The following is a 14,765-nucleotide window of genomic DNA, read 5'->3' as shown; positions in this document are numbered from 1 at the left end:
GAGTGTCGAGTGCTCTCGGACAGCTCTGCCTAGTCTCAAAAATGTAAAGTTGTTTTTAACAAACTGGTAGTTAAGCTAAAGACCTATTTGTTTAATTGGTGGAACAAATAGTGAAACATTTAGCATCCAAACAGAGAAGAAAGGGAGAGGCGTCATTAGTCTCACATTGAAACGACAAAGTTGCCCTGCTGTGTTTTCCTGATCAACTTAAAGGAATAATTGTAGAAATTGGCTCTTTGGCAGAGACTAAGATGAGAAAACTAAGAGGAGAGGAGTCATACACTCTTTTCTCTGTCAAATATAGAGCAACTAGCAAACAATTAGCTCAGCACAAATAGTGGAAATTTGGAAACAACTTGGCTGGCTTTATTCGAAGGTAACAAAAGCCACATACCAGAACCTCTAACTCTTACTAATGAACACAAACACTTCATAATGTGAGTGTATAAACATAAAGAACCATTGTTATTTTACCCTTTGCTTTTGTCCAGATTTAAAAAAAAAAAACCACAAAAAAACACAAAAACAACCCAAGATTATTTATGAATCTAAAGGTGCTGTTGAGCATTTTATTTTCTACAGACTGAGCCACAGCTGTTCCTGTGTCTTTATTGTGCTAAACAAAGTAAACCGTCTTTAATCTTAACGAACAGACACGAGATTGGTAATGGTCTCATCTGACTACTATTGTCATTGCTCATTTCCAGTATAATAAATTACTTTAGCAACTGTTGGAGCGGTAACATGAAACCAGTACATATATTTCAAAAAAATAAATAAATTTAATAACATTCATAATATTGCTGTCTCTGAGGAGGCAATGTGGTCCAAAAACATGTTCCAAAACGGTAGAGGTTGCCCAATTTTTTTTTTTCTTTTATGACTGTGTTTTTCTCTCTTAAGCTCTTTCATAAAGCAACTGAATAATTTCCATTCTGCAAGACATGCTCACCAAGCAGCAGACAAACCCAGTTAAAGACTAGCTGGTAAACACAGTGGAGCATAAAGATCTAAGCAAGACAGATTTTCTCTTCAGGGATTGGAGGAGACCAAAAACAGAGCTGAAAGAGAGCAAATACTTGTTTCAAAATTGGTCTCATCCATCAAAAGTCAAATGCTGTTCTCCTTTTCCTGCTGCTGTGTGAGTGTGCAGTGTGGATACCTTTTTAGTTCAGAGAAATTAGATCATAATTTAAAGCCTTTAAGTCTTATCAAAGCATTTAAATAATTGCATATATTGTCTCACATACCAGAATTAGTATCTGTGATCCTGGCCCTGGTATTAGGGTACTTGGTAATGGAAACCAAAACAAAGCAATTAATAGGCTATATTAAGGTTGATAACGTTCAATATTGGCAATAGACAAAGGCTGGGTGATGTGGAAGTAGCGCGTAAATGTGGCCTTCCTGCCCAGTGGGGTGTCCGTGTAAAAGCCTTAATGAACTGCCCCCTCTCATGTCTCCGTGCCTCCTGTGGTAAAGGTTTCCTGTGAGGAGTTTATACACTGCGTAAAAAACAAGCTCCCGCCGCGACCACTGGATTCCTTCCTCTCATCTTTGGAAATGCCGCATGCGGAACAGCCCGGAGGCGGTGTCACAGCTCTGAAACCATCCACAAGTGTCTGTCCACCCTGCATTACAAGACACACACTGTCTCCCACACGTGGGTCTGATTTAGGTGACCGCGCGGCGCTGCTGGTGCTGACAGCGCAGCGGTTTCCGTTACAAGGAAATGATGGAGCAGGAAAGTTTCTGACGCCTCTGACGTTTTGTTGCGACTGTCCGCAGGAAAAGCAGAGTTCATTCTCGCTCTGAGTAGTAGTAGCTCGTCCTCGTCACAGCGTGCGGAGACTGAAAATCTGATAAATCTGTATGGATTTGAGATTAATAGGGTCTCCGACACTGAAATGTCTCAGCTTTGGAAATGCAGCTCCACGCCTGTCTGTTGCTTTTTATCATCACAACAGGTAAGAACATATAAACCAGACAGCAGACTCTGTATTATACACTGTTGATTTGAAACTGCAGTAGGTCAAATCGTATTGTTTGGCATTGCCTACACATTTTTAAAACATGAAACTTTGTATTGGACACAATTTAGCCTGAAACAGTGATTTTTTGTTTCTCTCTCTTTAGATTAAGTCACAATAGTGCTGCTTTACTGTCAATGAAATACATTGTTGTCTGTAGAGTAGTATAGACTTTTGAAGTATAACTAGTCATCAAAGGATTAAAGGGGCTAAAAAATAAGATAGGAAGGACCTGCGATTTATTGCACAACATTTTCGTAAATAATGTTGTCTCCTATTTCTTTAAATTTGTCTTGTTTTGGAGGGAACATTTGTAATTTTATGCCTCAAAAATCCTTCAAATCAGGTTACATGAGAATTAAAAACATAATTTTGGTTAACTGCCCTCAACTTGTGTCCACAAATGTCTAAATTCACAGTCTGATCTTTATTGCAACATTACACAGAGGTCAGAAGATTAATGCCAGAGCATTTTAGCAGCGTTGTTTTTCTCTCCTCAGATAAAACATTGGCCCTGTTACACTCCAACTGTGGTGGAAATGTCAGCCTGGACCAAGAGCCTGCTGGTCACATCAATCTCACTTCACCTGGATTTTTTACTGACACCAGCAGACTCAACTCCTTGAACCAGTCGTCTGCTAAAACCTTACAGTTCCCAGTTTGCACTTGGATGATAGATATTCCTCCCGGGCGGACGGTACTTTTAAAGTTAGTATGGTTGGAAAGCGGTTCGCGGGTATCAGTGCGCTGCGTCTGGAATGAGGAAGATGAAGTTTTGGAGAGCGGGCGGACGGCTCTGCTCTCCGGCTGTGACAGAAACAAATCCACCCTCACTTGGACAGGAGCAGGACGCTCCTCAAATGCAGTTCAACTGGCTTATTCTGGTGAGAAACCATCCCTCCATTACCCTGGTTAATTTATTAAGTCAGTGGCCCACTTGCCTGCGCTTACCCTGATCACGAGAGTTTGATCTAATAGTTGTAATGACATTTGGAACAGACTTGTTTTGGAGCTGCTCTTTGCTCATGTTGTCTCTGTGAAAGTGTGAGAAGTATTTTTTGTTTCCAGTAGAGGTGCTGGAGGTTAATCAGACTGCGTGGTGTGTAACTAAACATGCTGTGTTGTTAAAAATGTGCTGTGAGCTGTAAATCTGTCAGCTGGAAAGTTCTTATCACACTCGCTGTGGTGCGTGAGGCAGGGAGATGTTATGTTGTTGTGGTTTCCACTCTGGCTCTCCTCACCCTGCCCCTCTCTGTTTTTGTGTTTGTTCCTGGTCGTTCCAGTCCAGGAAGATGAGAGGCATTCCTCTGAGGACCGTTCGACCCACAGGCCAGACCAAGACCTCATTCATCGTTCTCAGACAGGAACCAGCTTTACAAGACCTGCTCCAGTTGGTAAAGAGGTGGTGGGAGGTACAGAAGGGGTCAGAGGTCACCTCTACGAAGGTCTGGAGTGGAGTTCTGCGCCACAGTCTGTGTCTAGCGCCTCCTCTCTGGACCAGGGACTGCTGCTCCCCACCTCACCCCAGCAGGGACTCCCTGATGCTGGCAGAACTGATAGGGAAACTCTCCCTCTTCCTGAGGAAAAACCAAACAATGGAGCGGATACATCTGGAGCTGCTCACCTCACCGATGGTCCCATGACTGCCAGGGAGAGAACACACCCATATTTTCAGCATGCACTCAGCACAGACACCGAATCAAACACCGCAAATCCAAGCAAAGAGATCACTCAAACACAGATGGCACTTACAGATGCAACAGCCAGTAGCTCCAACGCCTGGCTTGGCACAGATATCCACGAGTATACATTCACTCAGACATCTAAAGACACAGAGAAACCTATAACTATGGGAACAGACCAGAGTGTGTCCAACTCCAGCGTTCTGCTTCCCACCTCTTCTCCCCCTGAGCTACCTTCCTGGACGACCATGGAGAGTGGTACCACCGGGGTTCCTCGTGGGGGAGCTGTTAGTGGGACACCTGAAGATAAACAACCTCATTCCTGGAGGAGCCAGCAAAATACAGACAGACTTAACTCTGATCTGACCTCCACCACCACCTCTGATCCTTTAAACACATCCACCGAGCCTCCATCACATGGTTCAAGCAGTGCGCACACGGACACTGAACCCCCCTCATCAACGCCCTCACAAGCTCCCAGCAGGGCTCGATCATCCACCGCCCACATCACAGGGCTTCACACTGCCATCGGTACCGTGGAGGCTGCTTCGGCTCATCCAAACATAAGTCAGAGTGACTCATTTGTATCCGCTGCGTCAGATGGCACTGCTCAGACTGCTGAAAACACAGAGATATTTCACACGTCTTCCTCACAGAGTCAAAGAAACTCTCTTCAAAGCACAGAGAGCCTCACGCATTCTCCGTCCACTTCGTCCCCATTCACACAGACAAGCGACGAAGAGAACCAAACAGCAACAGAAAGTACAAAAAGACCCGCATACATGACTACAAGTACTATCTCCTCCTCACCTGACATTACCAAGGACGATGCAGGGACTTCAGGCTTCACTGATTCGTTTTCAACACTCAGAGCAGGAGTCCAAAACTCAGGGACTTCTAGAGAAACATATACACTACATCCCACTTACACACTCTTACATGACAACACAGATTCACCAACTCCTGCATCCCTGTTGTCGTCCAGCACAGCCATAGACTCATCTACACCTTCATACATGCTCCAAACAGACACTGTGCTTCCTGATAGGTCACGCACCACTTCAACCACCTCTATCAGCGAGTCCACCACGCTCACAGCCTTCATCGACCATAAACCAACACTCGCACCCTCACATACGCCTCAAACACGTGCTCACCTGCCTCTGCCGACATCTACAGTAACCTCTCCTCCACATAAACAGTCCCACAACCTCATTACTACGACACAGACCTCTCTGCTCTCACACACAACGACGACATCCGATTATAGAGGTGGGGATGGAAAGGCAAAAGTGGAGGATGAGGTCTGGCAGTGGTCTCCTAGCAACACAACCACCACAGCTGGATCACCGCAGCGACCTCCACCCCGGACAACCCTACATCCCAGCCAGGAGAGCCATTTGGCGCACACACCTTCAGCGTTGACCTCAACAACCACCTGGAGCTCCACAAATGCTCCCAAGTTCTACGTTGTTCCCGACCAGCCTGCAGTCATCAGAGGTACATGTGTATATGTGTGTGTTTTTGTTAGTAGGTAATGAGGTTATGTGTCCAGGGCAATTGTAATTGAATTATTTGCTTGTTTGGTCCAGTGGAGTCAATTGAGCTGCTGCTGCAGATGGTTGTAGAAGAGTCCAGATCGGGTTTTACTGCTGGTTTGGAGGAAGACGCTGCTGCCTGGGTGAGAGATTGTACACAAACACACACACTAATAAATGAAGCACAAATAAACAGACTTTTGTGAACTTCTCCTCTGCTGTTTCTTTCAGCTGGAGCCGTACCTACAGAGAGCCCCGGGGTTCAGCAGGCTGCTGGGAGTCTGGAGCAGGTGAGGTCATGCAGACACAGTGGGTTTCTAAGTTGCAATCAGTCTTACCGTTAAATTGTAGACACACAACCGAGTTTTCAGAAAATAATTCCCTGGTGACATTTCCAAAATCCTCAAAGACTGTCCTTTAAGACCTGGATCAAAAACATATTCTAGCCATCTATGAAGTCATCTGTATTTACTACTCTGAGTAACAGGAAGTGACACATATCCTTACTCTCATGGTGTAATATTTCAACATCTAGTGAAGGGATCCATACAAAATTTGGTGAAGACATTTGTGTGCCCCTCAGGATGAATTGTAATCTTCAGATCTTAATCAAATATCAGCAAAACTAATGACATTACCATCATCCTGATAACATAACATTATACATGCTGAACATCAGCATGTTAGCATTGTTTTGTTGGCATTCTGGTGATACTGAACATTTAAAATGTTATTAAAAAAATATTTTTGTTTCACATTGTATAAGGTTAGGTAGTTACTTTATTAATCCCCGAGGTATATAATATATATAGATATATACTGTACTGTATATACTGTGCATTTTATATTTTATATTTTTTACTGCTATTTTACTGCTATTTTATTGCTTTTCTATTATTCTATTATTATCTTATTGCTTCTGTATGCTGCTGTAACGAAAAAAATGTCCCCTTGGGGATTAATAAAGTAACTACCTAACCTAACCTATAAATTTAGCAGGGAGATATGCTACGCTACAGTGTGGCCTCCTCATCTACCATCTTTTCAGAAAAAAGAGTTGAAATATATTCACAACAATAAGAAGTTGCTCCCGATGGTAGGCGAGTACATTTGCCACAATTAATGTGTAAAAATTGTGTAATTGGGTGAATGAGGCTAAAAAAAAAAAAAGGACATTGGAGACCGCTATGGCAAAAAGTGCCAACCATTTATCATTTATTTTCCAGAACATTGAATACATGAGTATAATGGTAATATGTTGGTTTAGGTTGCAGAAAGTTGGAAACAGATGTTAACGTGCTGTTCTTCTGTTGTTCCAGTGGACATGCAGTGCAGAGTCTTGTGGAGTTTAAAACCAGCGGGGCTCTCCAGTGGCTCAACATGGCAGGACCCACATCACTGCTGGAACAAACAGCGCTATCTCAGGCTGTTCTGGAGGGAAGGACATTCAGATCATCCAAAATCACCAACGTCACACTTGGAGGTGAGCCTGGCCCTGGTGGCTCAGGGGTTTAAGTCGAGTCTGTCTTCCTTTGCTGCACATTGTCCTCAACATCCCCACATCTCACCACTCATTTCCTGTCATCCCTGTACAGTCAGATCTCTAAAATTTAGAGTCTAAATGAAATACACAAAACAATGGCTGGTTATCTGTCAGCCACATCGGCTTCACTTACCTAGAGGGAATTCCTTCCTTAACCTGCTCACTTAATTGACCCATTTACAGCAGACTCATATAAACATCATAACTCAGTTAGACGGACACAGTTAAGTAATGCTGGTAACATTTGATATTTTTGTAGTCAATAAACACCTTAAAAAGACCATAACAAACAATAAACTGATCCGAACAACTATTGTCTTATTATCTAAAGCCTCATACACGTTGTTCTTTGAATCCATTGAATTCCATTACTGTCCAAATGCTGCTAAAACAACATATAACATATATCATTTTTTTCTTGATTAACTGATTGGTTGTTTGGTCTGAAGTCTTTTTGGTCGGAAAATGGAGAAAAATGTTGATCACTGTTTACCAAAGCCCAACATTCAGCCTAAAATGTCTTGTTTTGTCCTAAACCAACAGTAAACAACCAAAAGATATACAGTTTATTATTTATTAGAAAATATTTACGTTTAAGAAGCTGGAATCAGAGTTTTAGCTCTTTTTTTTTTATTTATAAAATGAATCAAAATGATTGATCACATATCTAAGTTGCTGATTATAAATTTTATGTCATTCAGCTAATCAATTAATCTACTCATCATTGCAGCTCCATGCAGCTTTTTCAAAATACAATTTTGGTTGGTTTGAACAGGGAGTGAGTGCCACAGACCGGGAAGTCAAGTTAAAAACTGTTTTTTCATGAGATATTTAATAATAGAAAATAAAGAATAGCCCCAGCATTTTTCTTTGACACATGTTCCCTCCAGGTCTGCAGGGCGATGTGTGTGACTGGTTACTGCAGTGCCCCGCAGGCTACAGATGCGTCTCGCAGCCCGGCACCGCAAACTACAGCTGTTCCTCCTTGTGTCGCTTCGACCACTGCCACCACCACGGCATCTGCACTCACCATCCAGGACAACTTCCAGTTTGTCGGTAAGAGCACAAAAAGTGTACCTTTCCATCTAACCCAGAATATTGTGTGCGTGTAAGTGACCTCTTTGTGTGTGTTTGTATTAGCTGCCTTGTAGGTGATGACTTCTGGTACATGGGTCAGAGGTGTGACGTGAGGATGACTCGAGCGCGCCTCGTGGGTGCATGTCTTGCCATTTTACTCATCATGGTGACAGTCATCGGCGTTTCGGCCTTCGTGGCTGTGCGACGCTATCGATCCATTCTGATCCAGGCCAAAGTCGACCAGACCCGCAGCAGGTACACGCATCCACTCGGTGATGGACACGTATACAAACACAGCTCACAACGTACGAATTAAAAAGCAAAGATTTAGGCACAAATTGTACATACTACCATTGAAATATATTTAGATGTTTAGAGGATTGTTTAATTGTCTGGCCTCAAAAATATCACATTAAAAACCTGCATGTTGAGAAGCACACACATACATGGCATAGAAATTACTAATCTGACATAAATGGCTTTGGCACCTGAGAGAAGATCATGTATGTTGATCCACGCAGGAAAATCCAGACACTGAGATGGAAGCATGTACACATACAGTCACAGTAAACAGTAAGCTCCACTAGGTGTCACAATTTAGCTGCCAACCCACACGCTGAGGATGAATGTAGGACCCAGACTGGTGGGAAGTGTTGAGACAGCTCAACATGTCCAATTTCCGTCGTATGTACCCTAGCGTGTTCACTGACATGACGTCAAACCTGTCTGAATGTTTTGCCAGCAAGTGATCAAATCTGCTGTTAGACAGGACTTAAGATGCCACTCACTTCCATTAAGATGAATACAAATTTCTCCTACCCACCATAATTATTTTTCTTTTACCATTTTTAAGATACTCCTCAGGTCATTAGTAAGTACATACATTAGATATCAATACTCTGGCTTGTAAACTGTGTGTAGTTTACATGATCAGACTGGTGGTTTGTTATTATCATTACTCATCTCTTTCCCCTTTCATATTGTTATGATGTACGTAGGTGTGAATTCTGGAGAAATCTACACGTTGTGGATTAAACTGTCCCCTGCTTATATGTAGAAGCACAGTCGTTTGGTTTCAGCTTCTTAAAGCCGTACTAACTGAGGTTTTTGTGTTGAAAGCACTTAGATCATAAGTGGTACTTCAATTAGGGAAGAGTTTATCCACCCTAACTGAGACGCAGTGTATTTGTCCCATTGCCTAGATTAACTTGTAATACTAAGTATGCACACAAACAGACAAAGTTCAAACAGGAAGTGATAAACCTGAGGCTAAGCCTTAAATCCAGAGTGTCTTCTTAAAAGTAGCAAGTGAGTGTTGCTTCCAGAGAGATTTGGACATTTCAATCTTATATTTAGGACTAATACGTTTTCTTTCTGAGAGTAATTCACTTGAATATAGAAAAATCTATCTCGCTATATATTTCTTTGTATTTCTATGCATTAATGTGAAGTAATCCACTGCCTGTCACTGTGAGGCATAGTAAGTTTATTCATGAAACATGATGTCATCCATAGCAAAGGGGTCAACTCCGCCCTTTCTCTTATCTTAGGACTTCTTTGTTCCTCACTACAACATGCTTTGTGAAGCCTCTTTAAGAGGAAACTCTCACACAGTACGAAATTGTAGTCCCATTTAGTCAGGCTCATAGTGGTACAAAAATATGAGATGATTTAGACTTTATTAATCCCACAGTGGGGAAATTTAGTCATCACAGCAGCATAGAAACACAAAAAAGGTGCACACAATGTGAAAACATTTACAAATACGTATACATAAAATAAGATAGATCAAAATGATTATTTTAGAAAAAAATAAGAGCAATGAATAAATGCACACACAGATTATATACACAAAAACAAATAAAATAAAATAAAAATAAATAAATACAGTTTAGGATGAATGGAAAAAGTGTCAGGTGCTATGAAATGAAATAGTGCAACGTTATTTTATGGTGGTGTTGAACAGTCTGACAGCCGTCGGAACAAACAACCTGCGGTAGCGCTCCTTCCTGCGCTGACGGTGCAGCAGTCTGAACTGAAGGAGCTGCTTAAAGCTCCCACAGTCTCATCGAGAGGGTGAGAGGTGTTGTCCATGATTGATGTCAGCTTGGCTAACATCCTCCTCTCATCCACCTCCTCTATGGAGTCCAGGGGACTGTCCAGGACAGAGCTGGCCCTTTTGACCAGCTTGTTCAGTCTCCTCCTGTCCCTCTCTGTACCTGCACAGCCCCAGCAGACCGCTGCATAAAAGATGGCCGACGCCACCACAGTGTCGTGGAATGTCCTCAGCAGAGTCCTGCAGACTCCGAAGGACCTCAGTCTTTTCAGGAGATGGAGTCGACTCTGGCCCTTCTTGAAGAGGACATCCCTGTTGTCTGACCCGTCCAGTTTATTGTTGAGGTGAACACCCAGGAATTTATTAGTGTCTACAATGTCAATGTCCAATCCCTGGATGTTCACCGTTGTAGTTGGTTTTGCCTTCCTGCGGAAATCATTCACCATCTCCTTCGTCTTACTGGCGTTAATCCGGAGGTGATGGAGATCACACCAGTCAGTGATGACCTCCCTGTACTCCAGATCGTTCCCTTATGATACGTGTCCAATGATGACTGTATCCTGCATGTGAATATGGACACAGAGGTGATTTTACAACATGTCGTTAGGTAAAGACCACTCATTGAGAAGGGTTACAGCTCCCTCCTATTGACTCATTTGCTCTTGCAAAACTTTTAAAACTGCTATGAAACTGTAGGGAAAAAAAACATGTGATTAATAAATCTGTTTGATGTCTCAAACCTGATCACATTGAAGGAAACCCAATAACATTGAACCCTGAGACTGTTTAACTCATTGTGATTTGTTGTGTGTGCAGCTATCGCAGGTTCAACCATTTTGACGAGCTGTCAGGTCGGTTCTGGTTGCGTTCGTGGGCGGGATCGGCAGACTCACTGGACAATCCTGCCTTCACACGCTCCGATGAGTTACTGCATCTCCGGGCGCTCGACCGGCCCTGCTGTTACCACGACGACACCCTGTCACTGGGTTCCACCTGCCCGAGCCATGGAACACACATCAACACAATCTACCCCCACAGGTACACACACACACACACACACACACACACACACACACACACACACACACACACACACACACGCACACACACACACACACTGAGTATCCCACATGAACTGTCATTGTGTTTGACAGTATCAGATGATCATGTGTGTGATGGTCCGACTTCATATTTAAAACTTCTTTCTTCTCACTAAAGACGTTTTAGCAGCCTAAAAACCAACACAGTTACAACCATCGACAGAATTCAACTTTCCGCACACACAGTTATGTGTTATGTCTACCTAATTCAATTCATGCTTTAAAGACATGACAGCTTTACAATGTCAGTAGTTTGTTGCCGTTAGTGTGCAGCGGGTTGATCAGAGCTTGTTTTTAACAACAGTTCCCTGCATCTTGAAGTGAGGGGCTAACACTAAACCAAAACTCCAAAAATTTAAGTCTTGGGCTGTATGAATAAAACAATGAACAGAAAGATGTTAAAAAGAGCCCTACAGCTAAGCGGGATGATCATTTTGTGCAGGTTGGTCTCTTTCCCATAATACACAGCCCTTTTAAAAGTTGTTGATATAAAAATATTATTTATAGCATTTAATCAAACATTAAACCATCTGCAGAAGTTCTCTGATGACTCTGCAGTGGTCGGGTGTATAAGGGATGGACAGGAGGATGAGTACAGGGCAGTAGTGGAGGACTTTGTGGAGTGGGCTGGTAGAAATCACCTGCTCCTGAACGTGGTCAAGACCAGAGAGATGGTGGTCGACTTCAGGAGGAAGACGACGGCTCCACAACCGCTGAGAGTTCTGGGAGAGGAGGTGGACATGGTGGAGGAGTACAAGTACCTGGTGTGTCCATCGACAACAGACTGAACTGGAAGACCAAGGGGATGAGTCGACTCTTTTTCTTGAGGAAACTTCGATCCTTCAATGTGTGCAGCGAGATGTTAGAGATGTTCTACCAGTCTGTTGTGGCCAGTGCTTTGTACTTCGCTGGGGTCTGCAGGGGGAGCAGCATTGGAGCCGGTGACACCAACAGACTTAACAAACTGGTTAAGAAGGCCGGCTCCATCATCGGCTACAAACTGGACAGCCTGGAAAAGGTGGTGGAGAGGAGGACGCTGAACAAACTATTATCCATATTGGATAATCCTGTCCACCCTCTCCACCACCTGCTGCAGGGACAACAGAGCACTTTCTCTAAAAGACTCCTCCAGCTCCGCTGTCACAAGGACAGATACAGGAGATCATTCCTGCCGACCGCAATAAGACTGTACAATAACTCACCTCTGGCAAAATCCAACACACAACAATAACACTATTGACTGTGTTTCTTGGTTGTTTAAATATATATATAAAAAAAATATATATATATATATACTGTACTGTATAAAGTGTATATACTGTGCATTTTTATATTTAATATTTTTTACTGTTATTTTATTGCTTTCCTGTATCTATAAATGCTGCTGTAGCGAAAAAAAAATTCCCCTTGGTGATTAATAAAGTAACTACCTACCAACCTACCTACCTAAACAAACTAAACAAACAACATTTATTTTCCTTTTATAAACCTGACCATTCCCTAACATTTCCCTATTCAGTACTTCCAAAGTTTTTCTTGACAGAAATGTAAATCTCAGTCTGTAAGTATTTACATAGCCAGTGTCTGTGTAAATCATCCCTGTGCTTTCTGTATTCCCTACAGCTCGCAGTATGGTTGGAGAGGGAGCGAGATGAGTATGGGGGATGGGGTGTTGGACTCGGGTAAGGCCAGTGACCTTTCTGTCTGTAGCTGGCCTGTGGAACCCATTCACTGGACTCCATTCCCACTTCTGCAGCAGCTAGCATCCCACAGGACGCCCACGGTGAGTGTCTGACCCTGCATGTGGTGTGTATGACAGTTTGGTAGAGAGGGAGATGTGTATCTGGTTTCCTTACTTGATGATGTGATGTTCCCCAGCAGGTCAGGGTGTCGCGACCACGGTCCTACTGTGAAGGCATGGAGCTGGTAGACCTGGGCAAGAGTTGGACCGCCTGAAACACAAAAAGAAGACTCAAATCCACTCAGACACTGGTATTTGCAGTTCAATATGGCATTGTAAAGCTCAAATGTTGTTGTTTTGTTCATAAAAAATGTAAAAGAATATGTGTAAATGTGTATATAAGTTTATATCTGTTGAAAAATGTTTTTCTCCTGATGTTAAAGCTAAAGAAGTCATCTGAATGTCAATAATCTTTGGCACAGAGTCTTATACAATGCTTTAATAAATATAAATCTTCCTCAGGGCAGTTAATTGACATGTTTTTTTTTATGTTTGCCTGTAAAATAAAAAAAAAAGTTCATTTAAAAATCTGAAGATAATACATAAAAACATTTTACAGAAAGAAAGACAAAAGAAATTAAGAAATAAAAACATATATTTTGGGAAATTGTTATTTGTTTTCTTGTCAAGCCTACATGAGGCAATTGAAGCCTCAATTCATGTCTGTATGGTAGATCACTGACTTCTTATCTTTCTAAAGTGTCATCTGGAAGTTTACTCTGCCAAAGGCTTTAGTATTTCCTCCTCGACAACTACTTTGGGCCCCTGGACCTCTAAGGGGTTGACTTTGTCTCACAAGTTTGTATCTAATTTAATTGCATGCATTTCAGTAAAGGGACAACTGAGCCACATCCTACATCATTACCGTGCCTGTAATCCTGTGATCCTGTCCTGCACAGTGGTCCGTTGTCTTCACTTTAATTAGGGGCCTCAACAAAACAAGTTGTCTGCCCCTGGGACCACAAGTGGGTTTATTCAGCTATTCTTCCAGATCCGATCTGTGGTGCGTAGTAACTGAATGCTGCCTTTCCGTGTTTTACTTGGACTCTGGAAACAGACATTTTAAACATGCACTGCGAGGCTGAGAGGGCAGAGGATTTTTAAGGGGAGGATTTCGGTCTATAAATCAGTATCTTCTAATAGTATTGTACCTACATTCTCTCTGTTTCTCACTTGAGTACCCATATGAGCCAACCTTGCCTCCTCTATGCGGTGTATGATGCTCTGTGATGGAATGTGATGCCATAAATGACTGGGAAAGCCTGGTACAGAGTGAAACAGGCAAATATGTACACTGACCTTGTATCACACCCATAACTGTGACGTAATATAGAATAAGAGAGTGATTGATTGGTGGAGGCTGGACATGTGGCAAATAAGAGAAGAGAGTTAATGGGTGTTTAAGAGAGAGAGAGCGTGCTGAGAGATAGGGATGAGCGAAAAGTGAACAGAAGCTACCTGCTAGCTTCTTCCATATACGGTCTTAGTCAGAGCTGAGAGCCTGAGGCCTGTGAGTTTCCCTGACTGTGTAAGTGAGTAATGAAGGGAGGGAGTGCGTATACGTGTGTGTTATAATGCATGCGTGAGTCAGGCACGCTGCTGAGTTTTGAAATGGTTGAAAGAATGACATGAGTGTCCAGAGGAAGTGTGGAGACATTTCTGTCAGGGAGGAGTTAAGGGTTGAGGACAAAGTATAACAAAAGACAAACATAAATGTTGCCACAAATATTTTACACATAAATCAGATGAAGACAGCAGAAATCACAGTGAATAGTGGCACACTTTCACAGGCATACAGACACACACACTTAAACATACACAGCCTTAAAAAGGGAGATTCATTCATTTCCTCAGACTGGTCACATGACCAGAGCAGTGCATTCTTCCCCCCATGTGACTTGCTCCAATATCTCCTTATATGGACGTCATCCAAAGGAACTCTTAAAGGGATGGTTGTCCTGCCCTGGGTCTATACTTGGTGTGTGTGTGTGTGTGTGT

General features: G+C 42.6%; 1 protein-coding gene across 2 annotated transcripts; it reads left to right on the top strand.

Annotated features, from left to right (window-relative positions):
- Positions 1 to 1,663: 1,663 nt before the first annotated feature.
- Positions 1,664 to 13,364, top strand: LOC138208674 (serine-rich adhesin for platelets). Of its 2 annotated transcripts, none has more exons than XM_069166743.1 (11): positions 1,664 to 1,967; positions 2,531 to 2,914; positions 3,314 to 5,212; positions 5,305 to 5,393; positions 5,482 to 5,540; positions 6,570 to 6,733; positions 7,684 to 7,849; positions 7,934 to 8,125; positions 10,743 to 10,964; positions 12,650 to 12,809; positions 12,908 to 13,364. In XM_069166743.1, exons 1-11 carry the CDS (start codon positions 1,925 to 1,927, stop codon positions 12,980 to 12,982), a joined length of 3,453 nt encoding a protein of 1,150 aa, XP_069022844.1. In that variant the 5' UTR covers positions 1,664 to 1,924; the 3' UTR covers positions 12,983 to 13,364. The 2 variants fall into 2 exon arrangements, with proteins under 2 accessions (XP_069022844.1, XP_069022843.1); XM_069166742.1 differs by having other exon boundaries at positions 12,905 to 13,364.
- Positions 13,365 to 14,765: the final 1,401 nt, after the last annotated feature.

This window comes from Embiotoca jacksoni, unplaced genomic scaffold (assembly GCF_022577435.1).
Source record: "Embiotoca jacksoni isolate LCO1_2020_lvr unplaced genomic scaffold, fEmbJac1.0.p SCAF_4, whole genome shotgun sequence".
Taxonomy (NCBI): domain Eukaryota; kingdom Metazoa; phylum Chordata; class Actinopteri; family Embiotocidae; genus Embiotoca; species Embiotoca jacksoni.
This window is presented reverse-complemented; position numbering and strand designations above follow the sequence as displayed.

Excerpts from the sequence above, each read along its gene's own strand:
- LOC138208674 (XM_069166742.1), top strand. The coding sequence starts at position 1,925 with ATGCAGCTCCACGCCTGTCTGTTGCTTTTTATCATCACAACAG. Across the intron at positions 5,394-5,481 it reads AGGAAGACGCTGCTGCCTGG|CTGGAGCCGTACCTACAGAG; the intron begins GTGAGAGATTGT and ends TGTTTCTTTCAG. Across the intron at positions 12,810-12,904 it reads CATCCCACAGGACGCCCACG|CAGGTCAGGGTGTCGCGACC; the intron begins GTGAGTGTCTGA and ends GATGTTCCCCAG.